Genomic DNA, 15,196 nt, shown 5'->3' with positions numbered 1-15,196 from the left:
TAACAAACAATATAACCTAACTTTTGCCACCTTTCTTCTTTGACTCTTAGAGTTCTGAATTTCTTTTTATTTTGGATTACTGCATAGTACAACAATAATTACTAGGCAACAAAAGGGATTAAGAATTATGAACAGGTATATGTTTTAAAAATCACATTCACTACTTATCTCATGAAAACATTATGAAAATAAACAGTCTGGGTCCCTTGAAGATACTGTTGAAGGCTAACTGATCATTATAACATTTGGATGTTTAACCTTTATTATGGTGGTATATTTATGTAGCTCTTTCAGATTTACCAAATACTTTCCTCACAATAACCTTTTGAGGTTGCAAATATTACCTCTATTTTAAGGATGAGGAAATGGATTCTCAAAGAGAGCATGCACAAAGTCACAGTGGAGCTAAAAAGTGTGACGTTCATAATTCAACCCCAGGTCCAACTCTCTTTCTACTACAATCTTGCTTTCTATTACCAGGGATTAAAGTTAAAAGTAACCAGGGGATAATTATCAGGATCACTACAATGACCTTGTGAAAGCAGTAATTATACTTTTTATTTTTTCTTCTTTATTTTCATTTACTTTGAGTGCTCTCTTATTTTCAAAGATGAGATACTTTAAAACTTAAGGTGTGTGACCAAGTTCAGTCAGGCATGTATGTTCCCCTGTGACTGACTCATTTTCATGTAGTACCTGCTACAAAAAAAGACCTTTCTATTCTGCTCAGCTGGTACTGCCAGCCGTACTTCCTCCACAAATTACTTTGCATTTTTACTAACCTATGTGTTTGGTGTGGCTAACACCAACACAGGATCCTAAATCACAGCTCCAGAATTGGGGTCAGCTGGGTTAGCACTTCCTCTCTGCTCCCACCCGCACTGATACCTGAGAAAACAGGCCCGGGAAGGCTAGGAGATTGTCCACGGTCCCAAAGTATCAGGTGGAAAGGTCAGAGTTAAAACTCAGGTTAAGTTCAGCACTCTGTCCACCTCCCCACACTGCCCAATAGAATGTAAATTCCTGGAGAATAGGGCCTGTTTTGTGTGTCTCTGTATCCCTAGTGACTAACATAGTGACTTAGACACAGTAGGTGACTAATATTTATTGAATATTGAATTTTTAGCCACATTTCATCTAATCTATAATTTCGATTATTCGGCCTTAATCCTTTATTTTCTATGTCACCTCTAGTTTTCTTATTAAATTAGACTTTGGAAAGTGGTTCATAATGGCAAGCATTTACATAGCTCTGTAAGATATGTAAAGTTCTTTATAAATGTTATCTCATTTTACCCTCACAGGTAGCTCCTAGGAGATAGGAGCTATAATTATCCCTATTTTAAAGATGAGAAAACTGAGACAGAGCTTAAATGAGTTAGCCAGGGTCACACAGCTAGTAAGTGTCTGAGGCTGGAACTGAACCCATAACTCTCATCCACCATGATTTTACTAACATTTCTCTTGCTTCATAAATACTCTATTTTTAAAAGCCCTTCCTGTTTATTTCAACTCCTGGGTGGGCATTGATTCATTCTATTTTCATGTAGCTCTAATTTTTAACGGCAATCTTACACAAATGATTATTTTAAAATAACCCATTTTAGGTAACCTTCCTACTTTTTCATTTTGAAAAGTTTTAGACTTTGAACAAAATATAATTTGCTAAAAGGACAATTCCTACTAAAATGAGTAACTCTTTGCAAATTCAAATTGAGATAAAAAAACCCCACATTCTAAAACAAGGAAGTAAAAGTTTCCCCAAACTATATTTTAAGTTTTCTGACTTCAAAAAGCATGCTTACCTGCCATCAGCTTTTGGAGAGCACCCTTATCTCCATTAACAGCAGCAGCATGAACTTGGGATGCTAATGAGGAACCACTTAGGACCCAGCTCTCTGAAGTGTTCATAGTTTTCTGAGCCTATGCAACCTGAATCAATTGAGAAAATGTAATTAATGTAATACAAAAGAGTTTCTCACACCACTTCCTCTTTCATTCTTATCATCTCTATGAAATAGATAGATAACATATGTCATCATAAGTCATTCTTTTAGCTTTATTCAAAAAATTTATCCTTTCCATTTATAAAAATGCTCACACTAAAAAAATTTTTCCCTAGTTATGAAATACTACCCTGTTGGTATGGAGATTACATTGAACTCTCAAGTGCACCATAAGCTCAGGCATAAGGTTTCAAACACAGTTTCAGTGAAAGATCGAGTCTGATGTCCCATAACCAATTTAGCTAAGTATGCAGACATTCTTTACCAATAAGTTAGTTGTTAAATAATGAATTCTTTGACTATGGCAACCCATGATCATAACAAAGAAAATATAAATAAAAAGGGTCTTGAATCTTGTGGGGGGAGAGTGGTGGTTGGGCAGAGGCAGTGGGAGAAGGTCCTACTGGAGTAATGGAAAAGGGGGTAGGCCAGACTAGGAATCAGATTTTAGACCCCTAGAAATATTGGACTACACAAAAAGAAACTGTAGTTAGAGCTTTATCTTAAGAACTGAATTGCAACAAACAAGACCAGAAGACAAAAGGAAGCTGTAGTTAAAGTAGAGCTTACTGGTTTTCATAGGCAAGGCAAACAAAGGAATTGGAAGAGTTGGTTTAATTATATGCCTAAAGGCATTAAGAAACATAGTTTCATGGGCTACTTGGTATTCTTATCTTGCAGTGCTCTTAATAAGCATAAACAAAAAGATGACCTATGAGGATAACTGTAGCTAATGCACCAACATCTGTTAGAGCCGGTGTTCTAAACCTTTTCTTGTTATGGACCACTTTGGAGAGTCTGGTCAAGCCTCTGGACCCCTTCTCAGAATACTGTTAGTAAATATATATAATAAATCACATCTATATGATCACAAAGGAAATATTACATTAAAACATAGTTGTCAAAATATTAACAAAAACCAAACAAGTTCATGGACCTCAGGTTAAGAACTCCTTTATTAGTAGATAAGCAGAAAAATTCTATTAAGAACCTGACAAGATCTTCCAACAAAGTCACCATATACCTTTTTATACTCAATGGGAGTATATCAATGGGAGGGTGGGCATGGAAAAGGTATGTTAGCAAATATAGCTCAGTTTTCAGAAAAAGCAGAGGCCAAAGACCTGTAGAATACCCAGAAGACTATGACTGCACTTTATTCCAGGAGAAATCAAAGGCATTAAATATGATGAACACTGGGAAAAATAATTACACACAAAATGAAATTAAATCTTAACAGATAGGAAACATCTGGTTTCTACTCTGGGAGTTATACTAGAATCAGTTGGACTGGACTTAAATACAATTGAACTGCTAGTTAGTTTGATCAAAGGTAAAAAAAAATCACAATTAAATTACAAAAAAAAATGACAAAGGTAAGGAAAGAAGGAAGATACTGCCAACAATTTCAATAAATTCAACCTGGTTATTCAGAGAAGCTGTAAAATGGGAAGTGAAAAAAGGCAAAGATATTGGTCTTATCACCACCCAAGTTTAATTGATATAATGAAATCACCATAATAAGATCAAAAGAGTTCAGAAACTGCCTTAATCAGTAAATACTTTATCTCCTGGCCAAATGGGGAGACATGATAGCCAAGGAAGGGTAACATCAGTTTGAAATATAAACTCATTTATAAAACCTACAGAGGAGAACAGCAGAAGATTACCAGTATCACTTTATAAAATCATGAAAAGCAGTAGAAATGACATCAAGTCTGTAGAAAGCTTGAGGTGCCTCCAAATAGAGCCAAATCACACCAAGGGAATTCACTGGTGAAAATGGCAAGAAAACAACAAATAGGAGAAAATGGAATAAATTTATCAGTATTTTTACAACAATCTATTTTCATATTAGTAACAGAAAAACTACCAAATTTTAACATTTCAATTTCCAATGTGTTATACAAAGAAGTTAATAAGGCACTTATGTTGATGGATTTATTTATTTATTTTAAAATTTTTTATTAATTTATTTTGATGTATCAATAATCACTTCCAAATGCTTTTGAGTTTAAAATTTTTCTCCCCCTTCCTCCCTACCACCCTCCCCAAGATGGCGCACAATCTGATATAGGCTATACATTTACATTCCTATTAAACATATTTTCATATTAGTGATATTGTAAGTAAAAATTAAAACCAATAGGAGGAACCATCAGAAAGAGGAAACAAAACTCAACAGAAGAGAAAAAATATAGCAATTCAACTTCCCTAGTTCTTTCTTTGGATGCGGATAGCATTTTCCATCATGAGGCCTCTGTAGATGCCTTAGATCCCTGTATTGCTGGGAAAGGTTAAGTTTATCAATATTAGTCATCACACAAAATGGCTATTATCGTGTACAACATTCTCTTGGCTCTGCTCACTTCACTCAGCACCAGACCATACAAGTCTTTCTGGGTTTTTTGAAGTCAGCCTGTTCATTATTTCTTATAGCACAATAGTATCCATTACATTTATAAACCACAACTTGCTCAACCATTCCCCAGTTGATGAGCATCCTCTCAATTTCCAATTCTCTGCCACCACAAAAAGAGTGGCTATGAATAATTTTGTACATGTGAGTCCTTTCCCCATTTGTATGATCTCTTTGGGATACAGCCCTAGAAGTGCTATTGCTGGGTCAAAGGGTATGCACATTTTTATAGCTCTTTGGGCATAGCTCCAAATTGCTCTCCAAAATGGTTGGATCATTTCACAACTCCACCAACAATGCATTAGTGTTCCAATTTTCTCGCATCTTCTCCAACATCTATCATTTTCCTGTTTTGTCATGTTGGCCAATCTGATAGGTATGTTGTGGCACCTCAGAGTTGTTTTGATTTGCATTTCTCTAATCAATAGTGATTTAGAGCATTTTTTCATATGACTATAGATGGCTTTAATTTCTTCATCTGAGAACTGTCTGTTCATATCCTTTGACCATTTATCAATTGGGGAATGGCTTATATTCTTATAAATTTGACTTAATTCTCTATATATTTTAGAAATGAGAACCTTATCAGAGACACTGGTTGTAAAAATTCTTTCCCAATTTTCTACCTTCCTTCTAATCTTAGTTGCACTGGCTTTGTTTGTGCAAAACCTTTTCAATTTAATGTAATCAAAATTATCCATTTTGCTTTTCGTAATGTTCTCTATCTCCTGTTTGGTCATGAATTCTTCTGTTCTCCATAGATCTGATAGGTAAACTATTCCTTGCTCTCCCAGTTTGCTTATAGTATCAGCCTTTATATCTAAATCATGAATCCATTTTGACTTTATTTTGGTATATGGTGTGAGATTTTGGTCTATGCGTAGTTTCTGCCATACTCTTTTCCAGTTTTTTCAGCAGTTTTTTTCAAAGAGTGGGTTCTTATCCCAGAAGCTGGGGTCTTTGGGTTTATCAAATAATAGATTACTATAGTCATTGACTACTGTGTCGTGGATATTTAACCTATTCCACTGATCCACCACTCTATTCCTCAGCCAGTACCAAGCAGTTTTGATGATTGCTGCTTTATAATACAATTTAAGATCTGGAATTGCTAGGCCACCTTCCCCTACATTTCTTTTCATTAGTTCCCTTGACATTCTGGACCTTTTGTTCTTCCAAATGAATCTTGTTATTATTTTTTCTAACTTTATAAAATAATTTTTGAGTAGTTTGATTGGTATGGCACTGAATAAGTAAATTAGCTTAGGTAGAATTGTCATTTTTATTATATTAGCTTGGCCTACCCATGAGCAACTGATGTTTTTCCAATTATTTAGATCTGACTTTATTTGTGTAAAAAGTGTTTTGTAATTGTGTTCATAAAGTTCCCGGGTTTGTTTTGGGAGGTAGACTCCTAAATATTTTATAATGTCTACAGTAAGTTTAAATGGAATTTCTCTTTCTATCTCTTGCTGTTGGGCTTTGTTGGTAATATATAGAAATGCTGATGATTTACGTGGCTTTATTTTATAGCCTGCAACTTTGCTAAAGTTGTTTATTATTTCAAGTAGTTTTTAACTTGATTCTCTAGGATTCTCTAAATACATCATCATGTCATCTGCAAAGAGTGATAGCTTTGTTTATTCTTTGACTATTCAAAGACCTTCAATTTTTTTTTCTTCTCTTATTGCTAAAGCTAACGTTTCCAGTACAATATTGAATAACAGTGGTGATAACGGACATCCTTGTTTCACCCCCGATCTTACTGGAAATGCTTCTAGCTTGTCCCCATTACATATTATGCTTGCCGAAGGTTTTAGATAGATGCTATTTATTATTTTAAGGAAGACTCCATTTATAGTTATGCTTTCTAGTGTTTTTAATAGGAATGTGTGTTGTATTTTGTCAAAAGCTTTTTCTGCATCTATTGAGATGATCATGTGGTTTCTGTTAGTTTTGGTGTTGATATGCTCAATTATGCTGATAGTTTTCCTAATGTTGAATCAGCCCTGCATTCCTGGGATAAATCCTACCTGGTCATAGTGTATTATTCTTGTGATAAGTTGCTGTAATCTATTTGCTAATATTTTGTTAAAAATTTTTGCATCTATATTCATTAGGGAAATTGGTCTATAATTTTCTTTCTCTGTTTTGACTCTTCCTGGTTTAGGTATCAGCAGCATATTTGTATCATAAAAAGAAGTTGGTAAGTCTCTTCACCTATTTTCCCAAATAGTCTATATAGTATTGGAATTAATTGTTCTTTAAATGTTTGATAGAATTCACATGTAAATCTATCTGGCCCTGAAGATTTTTTCCTAGGGAGTTCATCAATGGCTTGTTCAATTTCTTTGTCTAAAATGGGGTTATTTAAGTATTTTACTTCCTCTTCTGTTAATCTTAAGTAGATGAATTTAGGAAAAGCACGCTTGACCAGAGAAGGTTTGCACCAAAAAAATTCCTGCTGGAGGTAACACTGTTTTGAAAGCCTTGTGTTACTATTATTATGCATATTTATATATTATGATATATAATATAGATTATATATTTATTTTTACAAAATATCTCTGGAAGTAAATACTGTTCCTCCCCTGGGAAGGAAAGGAAAATCACAAATAATACTATTAACTTAAAAAAGGTGATTGAGAGATCATCAATAATTACTGACTTATATCACCTTTACAAATCTTTGTGAGAATGATCAATACCCATATATGGAGCAAGTTTTTTGAAAATAATAAGAGAATAAACAGGCTTTCACAAATGATTCTCTATAGCAGACTACAGTTTTATAGTCATAATTAACTGAAAGGCACAAAGAATGCAAGATCTCCTTATAATTGTTTGCTGATTAGAAAAAAAAGTATTTGACTCAATAGAGCAAAACACAACCTTAATGGCTCTTACAATAAAGAGTTTTTCATCTATGCCTTAAGATCATACAGGATTCCTTCATAAATGCAATCACGTATATAATCTTACTCCAGGATCCTCTGATTATCAATTTCAAAGGTGTCATGGTGGTCCAGCTGGAAGAGGAATCTCCTATAGTTAGACCCTCAAGATGTCCCCCTTTGGGAACATTGTCCTGATTTCAAACCCCAGAACATTATCAGGGCTCCTCAATGAAATCTATGAAGCAGTAGCAGCTGCTGTAAAGTACAAAGCTATGGATTTGGAGAAAGGGGACCTACATTTGAATCCTTCTTCTGGTATTTACTCCCTGTGTAACTTTGGGTAAGTGACTTCTCAGACCTCAGTTCTCTCATTGGTAAAAATAATAGGACTGGATTGGATCCCTTCCAGCTCTAAATCCTAAAAATATTCAAAAGAAATTGGCATAACAACTTATACAGGAATAAATATGATGAAAATTACTTAATGAACAGGATGAAAATTATTTAATATTCAGAAAACAACAGGCAGCTGAATGTTACCTAGGTACATGAATTTTGGGTAAGGCACTGTAGATGGACAATGAATAAGGCCCAGAATTGAAAGGAGAAGAGAGAGGTAGATTGAAATTGAGAAATTAAGCAGCGATTTTTAATTATCCCAAGTTGATCTTCAGCACCAAGATCTACCTTTAAAAAAAAAAGAAACAACTATTTTTATTCCATTAGCTATTTTCCAATTACCTGTAAAATTTTTTTAACAATTATTTTTTAAAATTTTGTGTTCCAAATTCTTTCCCTTCCTTCTGCTCTTCCCTTCTCCTTGAAAAGGCAAGGAATTTGATTTTGATTATACATGTGACACGAAGTAAAACATATTTCCATATTACAAGGGCCATCTTTTTTTTAACACAAATGTTTCCCCAACAATACTATATTGTTGCAAATGTTAGATTCTATAAAGAATTTAAACTGCAGGTGACTCAAAAGACAATGGAGAGACACAGTAACCCAAGGAGGCTGCAGCATATTTCCAAGGAAGACTTATAGGCAAGATGCAGTAAAGCTGATTAGCATGATTAGAAGAAAAGGTAGACTGCTTTAGGTGTCTAGGTGGCACACTGGATAGAGTGTTGGACTTGAGAGTCAGGAATATCTGAGTTTAAATCTAGTCTCTGACATTCAGTCACTCTGTGAACCCAGGCAAGTCACTAAACCTCTCTTAGCCTGTTAAAAATAGCACCTACCTCCCAGAGTTATTGTGGAAAAAAAACAAATGAGATAACAAATGTACAGTATTTTGCAAATCTTAGAGCACTGTTTAATTGTTTGTTATTATGAGACTGGTCACTTAGTGTAACAGCTCAAGTACTCCACTGGTACCCATGAAATATAAGATTCCCAACATATTTCTAATGTGTTAGAAACAGTCTTTGGAGAGCCCATGGAAGAAAACAGACTAGACTTTTACAGGTTTAAAAAGCATGAATGGTTTGCAAACTGCTCCACTGCACAGAATGCTCCTATCAATGAAATCACAGATTCATTTAGTAAAACTTTTTTTCCTCTCATCTCCTGACACTACATAGGAAAATGCAGACTGATACATTCAGCATGTTCCATGTTTCACATAGCCTAGTACAATGCTGCCAACAGAGGGCCCAAGGCAAAGTTGTTGCTCACCTTCCCTGCCCATCCCCAAATCTTTCCGGAAAGGTTAAAAACAGCATGGTGTAGGAAAAATCACTGGCCTGGGACTGGTTGGTCTCCTAATAGGGATATTGTAGAGGTACACCATGGAAGTAAGAGGATAGAAAAAATATGACCCCTAAACAGTTATGTGACTTTATACAATTCCCAGAATGTACCAGAAAAGCACTTGGGGTGTCCCATTAATGCCCCTCTTTCCCAATTTTCAATCCCTTTGGGTCTCAGTTTCCACATCTGTAAATTAGAGGACAGAGTAGATAATCTCTAAGATCCCTTCAGCTCCAACCCTTTTATTATCCTATGACCAATTTTATGACTGCCTATGTAAATTCACAAGTGGATTTTCTCTGAAATGAAATCTTAGACTTAATCTGATGAGTGTGCTTTGTCCCAAATGCATTTCTATCTGAAATAAATTAGGATTAAGCCCTGGACAAAATAACTGGAAATTAAATCCCTGTCCTATGCTTTCATATGGCCAGCCCAGACAGACTAGGTATACTTGGAAAGAATCCTTCATATTTGAAACACGGGAGGAGAGTTGGAAGCATCAGTAGTTGCTAATTTAGTGAATGCAAGTAGTTAAACACAATGCAATGTTATTCATATTCAGCTATTCAAATAGTTGAAAGGCTTTGGATACAATTGGGCTCCCTAGGCTAAACTGTAAGGTTCCTAAGAGACTTTCACTTCTGTCTTTGCATCCCCACCACTTAACACTTAAATGTTTCTCAACTGGCTTACAGTAAAAGCCTCCAGAGAGAGGGCAAATCAGAGAATTCCAATTTAGTGTCCAATCTATCCTTGGCCGACGAATTACAGCATAAATTTCTGTTCCTGACATTCAAGGTCCTTCACAATCTGGATCCAATTATGTCTTACTTCAAATACTCCCCTTTTAATTCTCTATATTCTAGCCTTACTAGACTACTGTCCATTCTTCTCCTATCTGTATGCCTAGAATGGATTTCCTTCTACTACTCTCCCAGGCTAGCCAATTTCTGCTGAAGTACTTTTCTTTAAGGCCGAATTAAGGTACTGCTTTCTTCACAAAATCTTACCTGATATCTCTCAACATAAAGTGTTTTCTTATCATACTTTGCTTGGATAGGCCCTTTTGCCCTTATCACAATCTCTTTTAGCAGTTATTTGTGTTCTGTTTCCCAAATCCTCACTCCCATTTGATTGTAAACTCCTTAAGAACAAAGTACATGTCATATCTGTCTTTGTATTCCTAGCACTAAGCAAGGTGCTTTGCACATAGTAGGTACTAGTCATAGCTTTGTTGGGAACTGAATTTTCTTTCTGTTGCTATAACATCAGTATTTGGAGCTAGAAAATCCAAACTGGTGGACCAATTTTCAAGGAGTAGCTAATACCCTTGGGCTACTGTTTGGAAAGATATTATTCTTCAGATACAAAAAAAATTTATTAGCCTGACTTAGGTCAGATTGACTGGTTCCAAATAAGTGTCCAGCACCAAAAGTCAAAAACTGCAGTTTCCACTGAAAGCATGCCAATACAACCTCAGAGACTCTCAAGATCTGGCAGAGTTGCAAGACAAATCTCTTCAACCTAGATCATGTTACTCCTTGTCAATGACAAGGATTACTGGATCAGTCTCTAGAGGATAGCTTCCTAATGATGGTAAAGGCATTCACGCTCACATTGTATTGACCCTGAAAGCTAGGGCTGACATTCTGGCAGGAAAGATCCCGGAGGGTTATGTTTCTGAAAGCATTTTTACAGAACCTGAAAACTTTCTTTAGGCTTCAAGCACATCAGTTGTACCCATACTGGAAAGACCTGTGTCACTAAAGATGACTACTGAGATAAACGCGAGTCAGATACTAAAAAGCACGTGTTCTTATGTGCTAGTAAGAATGACCTAGCTACCTTAGGCTAGGGTAGTGCTACTTTTTTGGTGGGGGGAGGGGGTTCGGGGGAGCCAGATTCAGATTCCCTGCCTGGGCTAGCTGGGATTGATGTTAGTTTCCAGTTCTTCCCTTCTCCTTCCCACATACAGGTTTGACCATGTCTGGGTACTGTTCCCAACGAGCAGATGGATGGAGTCCTACCAAAGTCCTTTTATAACACAAATATAGTTTTGAGACTTTAACCAGCGAAAGCAAACACAGAGAAAAAAAATTATAGATCAATTTCCCTAATGAATATTATTGGAAACATTGTAAATAAAACACTAACAAGTAGACTACCGCAAGATGTCACAATGTTTTCTTCCAGTTCCTCCCTCCTGCTTTCTACATCCAGGTTTAACCATACTGACGGATGTGCCCTCCAAACAATCAATATTTATGAGGCACCTACTAGATACCGGGCTAAGTGCTAGGGATACAAAAAGAGGCAAAAGACAGTTCCTGCCCTCAAGGAGCTTGCAATTCCTACAGGAATATGGAAGTCTAGGCACCTTCCCCACCTCTCCAGGCAAGAGAGGAATGGATCTGTGCTGACAGCCCCTTGTTGGGGAGGGGAGTGTTTTTCTTAATTTGTCACCGTGAGACCCCTAAGGAATGGGGTTCCCTCGACAGTCGGTGATAAAGGGATAGCCCCAAGTCCCCCTCAAGGTGATTCCCCGTCTCCCGCGACCCCCGACTCACCCTCACCTCCTCCAGCACCGACATCCCACAGGCAGTTCCACCGAAGTAGGTAAAAGTCCCCCAACCCTCCAGGCCCCCGAGGAATACTTCCGCCTCGAAGCCGCTGCCGGTCTCCGCCGAGTTTGGGAAAGAGGGGCGTTAACGGGACACCCAAGTGCTTTTCCGGTGCATTCTGGGAACTGTAGTTGTGGCTCAGGCGGACAGGCGCTCTCTTATAAGGGTCTCCTTTCCTATTCCAAACTGCTACGCCGGAAAGTGGAGGTAGGGAGTAGGGACGGGGGAGGGCCCGCAGGGAGTGAAATTAGGCTGGCGCCTTCAAGTGCCGCGGTGCCTATCGGGAAAGCGAGTTCTCGGCTTCCTTACCGACCCGTAAGGGCTTCGGGACTACAGTTCCCGGCGTGCTCCGGCGTGGTCAGGACCTGGAAGTGAGGGCGTGCGGGCCCTCTTTGGAAGTTGTCCCGGGTGTTAGTTGCTGGAGCCCCGGGTCGAGAGGACGAGGCGCTGCAGTCGCCTGAGGAGCAGCCGCCGCCGCCCCGCCACCTCCTCCTTCTCCTCTTCCTCCCCCCGGAGCTTGGCCGCCGCCTCCGCCTCTCCCTGCCCGAGACCCCTTCGCTACAATGAAAGCTGCCATCTTCTTGCCCTCCCCCGACCTCCGATGCTCTCTGCTGCTTTTGGTGAGTGGCTGACACCTCACTCCTCCGGCTGCGAGGAGCCGCGACTCCGCCGGAGGCGCAGCTGCCCGAGCCTCCAGAGAGGAGCTGGCCTGGACCCACCCCCGCCGGCGCTCCGCGCCGCCCCCCCCCCCGGCCAGGGTCTCGCTCCCCCCCGCGGCCTGCTCCCGCCGGCCGGGCCGGGAAGGGTGGGGTGGGCCGGGGCCGGGGGCCGGCGGGGGGGCAGGGGCTGAGCCCTCTGTGGCGTGGTGGTGGGGGGAGGCCTGACCACTGGACCCTGGGATGGGAGGAAATCCCCAGGCGGCCCCGGCGCCGGTGGCTCAGGGCGGTGGGCTTGAGACATTTGCGGAGAAGGGAAGGCTGAGGGTCTAGAGCTTGAGTGAAACGCTGCAAGCCGCCCCTTCCCCTCATCAGCACCGGGGGGTGGGGTGGGCAGAGACGGAGGCCCCCTCGGCGCGGCCGTGGAGGCGGGGGAGCCGGGCTCGGGGGCGTGGCCTTGCTCCCTGCGGGGTGGGGGTGGGGGTGCTTGGGGAAGGTCTGTCCGGAAAGGCCGTGGTCGGGGGTGAAGCTGACAGGTGCGGCGGCTGGTTCCTCTCCCTCTCTACCCCTGAAACCATGCCCCTTTGGTGGATCCCTCTGTTGTGGCTACATGTGATTGGTTGGAAACACGGAACTTGTCTGGCTGACACTCTGCCCAGGGGGTGGGGGGACGCGGTGGCGGTGCTATTCCTAGACAGCTTGAACCTCCAAACCCACCTGAACCTTTTCTTTCTTCGCTGTGCACTGTTCGGGGTCGGGAGAATGTACCAGGTCTTCTTCATGTACCCACCCACACTGCCTTTAGATCTGCTGGGACACCCAGAGTTTTTAACTTTTCTCATCTCATTGTATTGAGGACCTTCCCCCATTAATCCATGTCCTCCAAACACACCTTGAGTATAGTGACACCCTAGATGACCCCCTCCTAGACAGGTTAAACTTTGGAAAAGCACCAAGGCTTGCTTGGCCTTTTGTGACACTGGACAGGTACACTTTGAATATTTACCAGAATACTGGGTTAGAAAGTATTCCAACCTCAGTGGAATTGTAGAATGTTAGAGCTGGAAGGGACCCTAGAGAACATTTGCCCATCTTTCTCATTTTTGCAGATGAGCAAATGAGGCTGCGGTTAAAGAATTTACCCAGGCTTACAGTGAGTGTCACTGCTAAGACTAGAATACCATTTCAGTGATAATTTTGGAAGAGAAAGTTTCCCTATCTGGAGTTCCCAACAACAGTGAAATTACAAGTTTCCTATCTGAGACATGAGAGGCCAGTCCCCTCATTTTACAGATTAGGAAACAGATGCCTCAGGAGGTTGAGTTACTTGCTCAAGGTCACAGATATTAAAGGTCTGAGGCAGAATTTGAACCCAGGTCTCCTGACTCCAAAACCAGTGCTTTTTTTCACTGTATCAGGCTACTTGATATAAACTGAAATGTAGTTTGCATAGATAGACTCTCATTCTAAATTGATATTATTACTTGGTGACATGCTAATTTTAGCCACTGTTTATTCTAAATTTATTTTTGAGAAGCCACAATAGATCCATAATGAGATGTGATACGTGACAAGTAGAAGATATGTTCTTTAACTTTACAAAGGCTGTGGTTGAGAGGCTGCTTCTTTCCAAGGTATTCTGGTCTAGAGGTGATGTGACAACAACCCCTTTTATGTAAAAAAGATACTTCTGTGTCCTTTTACAGGACCTGTGGTCCTGTCTTTACAAGTATTCTTTCCACTGGCACAGATCACAACTCATCTGTTTGTGGCTTTGTATATAAAAAGTATGAAGGAGAAAACATAAAAAAAATTAGAAAATATGAAAAATACTGAACAGGAAAACTACTGTACAACAGATAAGAGTTTCTTAGAAGGTTTTGTCTGGTTCAGATCATGGCAACTTGACAGACTTCTTGAAGAAGATTGAGAAAAGATTAATAAGTCACACAATTTCAGAAAACGAACCTTGGATACCCTACTTCAAATCATAAATGAGCAGAAATGCCCTCTGAAACAACATTCCTTAAAAATGCTTTATGCAGCCTCTGCTGGAGGACCTCTGAAAAGGAGAATTCACTGTTTCCTAGATCACTTTTCACTTTTGAGAACTCTACTTATTATGCAGTTTTCCCTTTATTTGTTAAGTTTTGGGAAGTTGAAGGCAAATGGAAATTTGTTTCTTTGCAACTGTACATTGCTTCTGTTTCTGGGGTCTTAGACCAAGTAAAAGAATCTAATGCCTTCTCAGCCCTTTAAGTACTTAATTAAAAACTATAGTATGTCCCTTTCTTTTCCCCTCTTCTCATCTTCCAAGTATTTTTCTCATCCAGGAAAAATATCTTCAGTTCATTTGATATGGTTTCAGGTCTTTTTACTGTCCTGTTCATTCTTTTCTGAATATGTTCTACCTCGTCAAGATTCTTCTTAAAATGTATTCCTAAGAACTGAGCTTAGTACTTTCTTCCATTGTGGTCTGACCAGAGTAGAGAACCTGGGACTGTTACCTGCATTTTTCTGAACATTGTTCAATTCAGTTCAACAAACATTTCTTGGATTTCTGTTTTGTGCAGGTTACTGGGCTTCATGCTAGGGACACAAGGACAAAAATGCCCTTGGAGGCAGGAATACAACATATACACCGATAAGCAAATACAAGAGAATTGCAGAAGGGAGAGATCATTAATAATTGGGTACATCAACAAAGGGTTTAGGACATAGGTTCTTAATCTTTTTTTGTGTCTTGGTCGCTGTTGACAGTTTAGTGAAGTCCATTGACCCGCCCCTTCTCAGAACAATATTTTTAAATGAATAAAATAAAATATTCAGGATTACAAAG

General features: G+C 39.4%; 2 protein-coding genes across 3 annotated transcripts in view; one reads left to right on the top strand and one right to left on the bottom strand.

Moving 5' to 3' along the window:
• The window catches only part of LOC114025752 (inversin-like), a 223,771-nt gene extending 211,756 nt beyond the window's left edge, over positions 1 to 12,015 (bottom strand). The window contains exons 1-2 of one of the 2 annotated variants that reach the window (XM_027839242.1): positions 11,648 to 12,015; positions 1,806 to 1,932 (exon numbers count right to left, since the gene is read on the bottom strand). In XM_027839242.1, coding sequence (XP_027695043.1) covers positions 1,806 to 1,911 — 106 coding nt within the window. In that variant the 5' untranslated portion in view covers positions 1,912 to 1,932; positions 11,648 to 12,015. The remainder of the gene's footprint in view (positions 1 to 1,805; positions 1,933 to 11,647) is intronic. The other variant, XM_027839243.1, reaches the window with a different exon arrangement.
• Positions 12,016 to 12,176: 161 nt separating this feature from the next.
• Positions 12,177 to 15,196, top strand: part of LOC114025755 (endoplasmic reticulum resident protein 44) — a 119,039-nt gene continuing 116,019 nt past the window's right edge. The window contains exon 1 of the mRNA XM_027839246.1: positions 12,177 to 12,321. Coding sequence (XP_027695047.1) covers positions 12,265 to 12,321 — 57 coding nt within the window. The 5' untranslated portion in view covers positions 12,177 to 12,264. The remainder of the gene's footprint in view (positions 12,322 to 15,196) is intronic.

Source organism: Vombatus ursinus, unplaced genomic scaffold (genome assembly GCF_900497805.2).
Source record: "Vombatus ursinus unplaced genomic scaffold, bare-nosed wombat genome assembly UNPS02014832.1, whole genome shotgun sequence".
NCBI classification, from domain to species: Eukaryota; Metazoa; Chordata; class Mammalia; order Diprotodontia; family Vombatidae; genus Vombatus; species Vombatus ursinus.
This window is presented reverse-complemented; position numbering and strand designations above follow the sequence as displayed.